Raw genomic sequence first — 7,636 nt, forward strand, 5'->3', positions numbered from 1 at the left:
CTTCTTAAGGCTAAACTTCAACTTGGATTTCTTTTAATCTGAAAAAAATAATTATTTCCTTCTATTATTCTAACTATTTTGATAGATTTGGATTATATATTTAATTAACAGTACACTCTGAACGGTTACACTGAATCACCAGAAATCGTTTAAGATTTTCGAATAAAAGTTTCTATCTTCTGTTATCCCCCAGTAAATTTGTGTAGATAGAGAAGCTCCTTTCAACGTCTAACGAATAGGATGAATATTTAAAACGCAAAACAAATTTTCTTATTCTCATTCAAAAGTACATGTTACGGATTGGTGACTAGGCGATCATCGTACAGCCACCTCTGGAAAAAAATTAAAAAGTGCATAGAAATCCCAGTCCTATATAATTTAGCCTATAACCAGCTTATAACTTATAAACAATAGTTATTCCCTTTGAATGGAATATGATTGACCCACTTTAATTTCCTTCTTAGTTCAAGAATTTAAATATTTTGATTATTTTTTTATATTATTTTCTTATAATAAAATATAGGGAGTTGAGATGAAATCAAACATTAATTAGATATCATAAATATATTTTCATAATCCACCATTTTCGTGAGAATTGCGGGTTTTGTCACCAGACCATTCAGGCCCCTACGGTTTGCTTATTGTCATACTACCAACAACCATAAAAAATAAAAGGATTTCTATTGATTAGATTATCATTTTTTTGTCAAATATCTGTAGATTTTTATACTGTTACTTTATTGGAATGAAATCACAGTACGAACTTTTCAAATTAAAATATCTAAAACGAATAAATAAGCTAAACAAAATGCATGTTAATTTCTTTTTGCATTATATGGTGACTTATTTGTACCTATTGGAATGTTTTTTTTATATTTTTAAAGGTATATGGGGGTTTGGGAGCCATAAGTTGCGCCACTGCCTGGAAGGTGGATTAATATTATTATTTTTTATTCGTTTCTATGGCGATAAACAAAGCGTTAAAAATTAAAATCCCGTTTTCGTGATTTTTCGGTGATTTTTCCCGTGGCATTAAATAACTATTGAGAAAATCGAAAATTACCTTTTTAAAGTACCATCTTGATTCAATTTGCTAAAAGATATTAAGGTACTATATGTTGAAATCAAAGCACTCTTTTTAGTAGAAATTTTGTTTACAGGATAAAAAAAAAATATAAATGAAAAAAAACACCATTGTAAAACCACTAGCTTTCTCGCTCCGCTCGGAATCTAAAAAAATTGTTACTTGTACTTTTAATATTTTTCATCTGCCGTATTCACAATATATTTTAGGAGCCATGTATTACATTTCAAGCTTTTGACCCAACGAATACAATTTTATTGACATTTACAGAAAAAAAAAATTAAAAAAATTGGGAAACTTAAAATGACAGACTAAAAAAAAAACACATATCATTGTAAAATCAATACATTCGACGCTCCTGTTAAAATTCAAAAAACTCATAGATATTAATTATTATAATTATTATAAAAAACTATAATATTATGAACTAAATCCTTTAACCGCGTTTATTGAATATTACTTATAGTTTGATTTTATTTTATTAACTCTTAAAATATATAATCATAAATGCTACAGTGAATTGATATTTTAAATACTACGGTTCCTGTGATTTTCCACCGCCGACACTCATGAACGAAAGGTATGTATTCCAAGCTAGTGACACTATTTGTACGGTTAAGACCCTGTAATGTTGTGGAATAATGGTGAAGTTTAATGCTTGTACGGCTGGCCAAATCTATAAAAAAAAAAATCGTTTATAAATAATATAATAAATTTATCTAATACAGAGTGATTCTTTAATCATTGAACACTCATTATTTTAATAAGTGTAAATGTTTTTAAAAATATTATTTTACACAGATTCAAGTCGTTTACAAAACAACGTATGTATTAGAAAAATTATATTTTAAAATATATTTCATCCTTGTAATTTTTTAAGTTTTACTTTTTTCAATGATAACATAGGGTTTTAATTTTTTTAATTCCAAAGCAGAATATTTGTAATTCGAAACATAAAAATCGAATTTAGGGCGAGTCATTTATGAGTTATAAGCAGGTTTGGGATTTTATAGCACTTAAAATTGCACAAATATGCGCTATAATATTTATAATATTACCTTAATTATCGCTAAATATGTGCTAAAAATATGCAATAAAAAAAGGAAATTTATAATTAATAATTTTTTAATCACTTACAAATTATTATAGGTAGTTACTTAAGATTTGAAATAATTTAGTCACTCTGATAAGAATCCAAATGAATTGACTATACAGCGCATTCAATGCTCGTTTGTTGATAATCGGCAATTAATAATCGCAGTAAAAATCGACAAAAAAACCCAACAAAATCAGCAGATGACAAAAATTAGAAGTTAGAACCAAATATAATAACTAATACGAAATTATCGTAATAATACGATTGACAAAAATCCAAAAATACGTTTACTAAAATATAATTTCACAAAATATGACTGATTTTGATTCAAAACAGGTAAAAATGCAAAAAAATCTCAAAAAGTCCAAAAAAAGCACTGAAAACTAAAAAATCGGAAAATATGCAAAAAAACAAAATAAAATTTTTAATTTGAGTTCTATGTATCACGAAACTCATTTTTAGCTTACTCTGCTATTTTTTAAGCATTTCATAAGAAATATGCAAATGCTATAAAATCCCAACCCTGGTTATAAGTATTTAAATTATTGATGAGCAGAGTGGAGTGGTACGGGTCGGTTACCCCGCGAAATGTTTGTCCAAGTATGAGCTAGTTAATGATTTTTTTTAACTCAGTTAAGTTAAAAGTTAATACACACTTTTTGTTAACTTTTTAAAAAAAAGGAAAATATGTTTATACAACACTAGCGTAGTAGCGTACTTAATTTTTTTCCAACCTAAAACTAAATTATAGACTATAGTGCTTATACTTTATGCAGTATTTCCATATATTATGTTATATTCGTATGATATAAATTTTTAACTTTAAACAATTTATGGTAAATATTTTTGACATGAAAACAAAATAGACTGAAATAGTGAAATACAACAAAATTAAAAACAAAATAAATTAATTTAACTTATACTTCTTAACATAAAAACTAATTCGATAATTTCACGTTAATTAAAAAAAAAATGTACTTAGTTAACAGTTAAGTTAGTGAAAAGCCAAAAGTAACTAGTTAAGTTGAAAAGTTAAAATTAAATTAACTTTTTAACTCGTTAATGCCCAGCTTTGTGTTTGTCCACTACTCCACTAATCTGAACTTTAAATACCTACATATAAGTTATAACTCATAAACTACTCGCTGATCGACCTACATTTTTATGTTTCGAAATATTTAGACAATTATTCTGCTTCGGAATATGAAATTAAAACTCTATGTTATCATTCAAAAAAGTAAAAAAAACTTAAAAAATTATAAGGATAAAACATATTTGAAAATATAATTTTTTAATAAAGACGTTGCTATGTAAACGACTATTGAAACTATGTGAAATAATATTTTCAAAAACATTTACACTTCTTGAAACAATGAGTGTTCGATGATACACGAATCACTCTGTATTAGGTAAATAAAAACTGTTTTGAAAATTTTTTTTATTGTTCTTTAAACCCGGCATCTATGGCCATTAGCTGTTCGTAGGGTTTTATTGCGGTGGTGGTAGGGTTTGAAACGGTGAGTTTTTTACAAGTGAGTGTTTGCGTTTGGCAGAACTTTTAAGTGGGTACCCGTAGGTATCTGCCATGTCCGGGCGGGGGATGATGACCTCTCTCTACGGACACCGTGACTGCCCGAAGAAAAATGCCACCCGCAGCCGGGAATAGGGGTCGAACCGGCGTCGGTGCGCGTCGCAACTGACGCCTAAATTGTACAATACATTGCACGCGCTTACCGTATAACTCGTGGACAAAACTTTCACATAGTTATCTTCAAGTTTCTTTTGTATCTGTGGCCATTCGTCGCCACTAAACACTCTGCTCATAGTCATTATAGATGCAGTAATAATTGGCGACGCAACCAATTGGTCGACTAATATTTTTTTGGTCACTATCGGTACCGTTATTTCGGTTCCCAATCTGTCCAATGTTCTATACCACATGGTAAGTGATGGTCCAAGCGCACAACCAATCGACGCGTAGCGCACCGTACGTAACCAGTCGATATCTTCCGGTTTACGCCTTTCAACCGCGCTCTGAGCAATTAAATCGCCGAGACCAAACATAATGCCTAAAATATAAAATTGCCATAGTATAATTCTGTGGCTTGGTGCAAAAAGGGACAATGTCACATTTTAACTAAATCGAGATTATTTGACCAATGTCATTAAAATTTGCTTAGGTATATTACTCGTGTTAAAAGGGCCAATGTCTCTTATGTTGTATGAACAAATTAGATTTGACATTGGCCTTTTTGACAATAATCGATAAAATAACAAACGATTGTCGACATTGGCCATTTCGAAATCAACTAAGAAAGTATATAAACGTAGAAGTTACTAACATTATGCTCAATTGAATATTATTATTAGGTTATTATAAAAAAGTCGAGTTCTTTAATTATTAAAAATCGTTTATTTTAAATTTTAGTTTTTGGCCAATGTCAAATCAAAGAAATGTTATTATTTTGTTTGGGGGGCCAATGTCAAACTAAAACGTCCATATTTATACTTAAAAACAAAATAGGAATCATACAATGAAATAAAAACAAATGTAATTAAGTAACAGAATTTTTAGATTTCCAATATAAAATTTAAGATTTTTATGTAAATTTTAAAATTAGCCAATTTATTATTTTAAATTCTTGAACATTGTTAAAATATGACATTGGCCCTTCTTGCACCAAGCCACAGAATTATATACGGTGTCTCTCCAAAAAGAACGCCGAATTCAACTGCTATGATTAAATTTTTTTTTTGTTAAAAAACACATAGTAAACATACCATTCTGTTCGGAAAAAATTAAACGTAAAACCTAATGTCGGATTTATGACTCCCCCCTCCCTACAACCATTACAGGTGATAATTAGAGCCCCGCGAGATTGACCGACAGTCAACACCCGATCGCAAATTGTGACAGTCGAGTTCGTCGAGTCCACCTTTGCCTGCAAGTTTCAAGATATTTTGGATTTTGCTCTGGTAAACTCGTGTATACCCATCATGAGAAAAAAATCACACGGTGTCAAGTCGTGAGATCGAGGTGGATAGGCCTATGGTCGGGGTTATATTTGACAAATCCTGTGATAGTTAAATCATATAGGTACCTACCGTTTTACTGTATATACCGTGTACACACCTGTTTGAATAAGATTGGTCCGTATTGGATATTTCTGATTGCAAAATCTGTAGGAATTAATTAATACTGCCATTTTTGGTTTTCGTCGTCGTTGGCTTTAATTCATATTCTACCATTACTTAATGTCGGTTTACTTCCGCGGTGTTAACGGCCTGGGTACAGATCAAAGTAATCCACGTATATTAAAAATTTAGGGCTCGAAACTCTATGCACTTAAAAGTACTAAATATGTTGTTATGCGCTTAAAAAAGTATAAATATGCACTTATTTTTTTTTTTAATACAACATTTTCATAAATATAAATATTTTACTAAACTAAACAAAATTGCCAGGTGTAAATAATAAATATTATATAGGTAAGATAAAACAAAATAAATGAATAGCTTGAAAACTGTTTTTCAAATAAAATTTATTTTGTTTTTAAATGTTCCCAATTAATTATATATCAGTAAAGCATAAATAAAAATTAGTAAGACTTGGAAGTTGAATCATGATACAATAATATCCAATGAAAACTCTCAAAATAAATAGGTGCCTAAATAAATTTTTTTATTGCAACGTTTTCAAATTTTACTGTACATTTATTATTATAATCATTAAATGTGTTTTAAAAATTGTAAAAAAGAAATATGCGGTTGAAATAAAAATATAATTCCAAGCACACTTAGCAATAAATTGAATAGCCCGATAAAAACCCGGTTGATTAAATTTGTTCATCTTACCTATATCTGAATAGCCAGCGCACACTGCAAAGCGTTCCGAATGATATTATTATGGTGGGCAAACACTAATTCGGTTATGAATTATTTCGTTTCAAAATATACTTTTGAAATATATTCTCAATTGTTCGTAATAATACAAACGTTGTGTTGATTTCGCTTAGCAGTCGTAATTGTTTATTAAATCGTGATTATATTGATAATATTAAATTATAAATAAACCGACATAAATCCTATTTCTTCTTCCTCCGTTCGTCGAATATATTATGACGATTATTATGCGGTTGAATTAGGGTAAGATAATTTATTATGTATTATATAAAAAATTAAATCCTATTCTTACATGCGTATATAATATATTATATATAAAAAATATAGGACGGTAGTAAACTAGAGAGCGTAAATAATAAATTATAGGTATATGATTAAAAGGTTAAAAGATACATATTATTATATTTCACACACACTTTACTTTCATGTCACTAGTGGTGCGCCAGGGACAGCGGTTCTCGGTGGCCTGAAATTGGACTTGCCATTGGCCTGACGGATGGATAATGAAATTAATTTTTTTAAATAACTAGTATTTACTAATTATTTCTTTATACCAAAAAAACTATATTGTAAACAATACTACAAGGGGAAAATCCTAATTTAATAAGCTATATTATATAGTAGCCTACTATATACAATTTCTTTTTAATTTTGGCCACTTGGAAACAAAGTCATTACTACTCTTGACAATGCTGTCCATGAGACAAATCTGGCATAAATTGTACAATATTGAAATGGATACTTTTTAGTGAATCTTCTGGTAGAGGTTCATCAGTACAAAAATTATTTGGATCCAAATAATTGAAGTCAGCATATAAATGTTTGTGCTTTTCAAAACGTACTACAATACTTAGGATAACTGAGTCAAATATTATATTATGCACATTTACTGTATACGAATGCAATGGATCTTCGATTGGGTTATCAGTTGATTCATATGCAAATTGCTTCGATTTTTTTCTTGGTCGAAATGATCTTATATACTGTCATGGATTTGGATAGAGGTGTTTTCTACTGTTTATAATTTACTGTTTGCCCAAGTCAAAAAATTATCAGCAGCTTGCTTGATGCTGGTAAAATCACGATCAATTTTTTTCAAATCATTATGAGCTTGAAATACCATTTGGTGGGCAGAAACTAAATTTACACCATAACCTTGAAGGTATTTGGATAAGGGCGTGGTCTTATTAAAAATTCTTAAATATATTTGTTTTGTTAAAATTGTTCCATATTTACACAGTCCTTCCATAAAACCACTAGCCTTTAGTCGTGCTTTTGGTTTAATATTTATATTTTCACAAATGTCTTCTAATGAGGTTATTAATTCAACAAACAGTCAGTCTTGTAAAGTATTCGAATACAAATATTTACTTTTTGAAGTATTTATATGGTATTCTAAATACAATATTTTTAATGTATTTTATAAGTATTTAGAATACTTTTTAAAAGTATATTTAACAAAATTTAAATACTTGTATTAAAATACCATAATGTCCGTTTTATTAATTTTAATTTATTATTTTTCACAAAAAATTTACAACAACAAAAATAAT

General features: G+C 29.0%; 1 protein-coding gene across 1 annotated transcript; it reads right to left on the minus strand.

Moving 5' to 3' along the window:
- Window positions 1-1,602: 1,602 nt before the first annotated feature.
- On the minus strand, window positions 1,603-6,152 carry LOC100569462 (mpv17-like protein 2). The gene is made up of 4 exons (XM_003247060.4): window positions 6,036-6,152; window positions 5,314-5,465; window positions 3,915-4,249; window positions 1,603-1,760 (listed from the first exon to the last, which is right to left on the minus strand). Exons 2-4 carry the CDS (start codon window positions 5,384-5,386, stop codon window positions 1,620-1,622), a joined length of 549 nt encoding a protein of 182 aa, XP_003247108.1. The 5' UTR covers window positions 5,387-5,465; window positions 6,036-6,152; the 3' UTR covers window positions 1,603-1,619.
- Window positions 6,153-7,636: the final 1,484 nt, after the last annotated feature.

Source organism: Acyrthosiphon pisum, chromosome X (assembly GCF_005508785.2).
Source record: "Acyrthosiphon pisum isolate AL4f chromosome X, pea_aphid_22Mar2018_4r6ur, whole genome shotgun sequence".
NCBI classification, from domain to species: Eukaryota; Metazoa; Arthropoda; class Insecta; order Hemiptera; family Aphididae; genus Acyrthosiphon; species Acyrthosiphon pisum.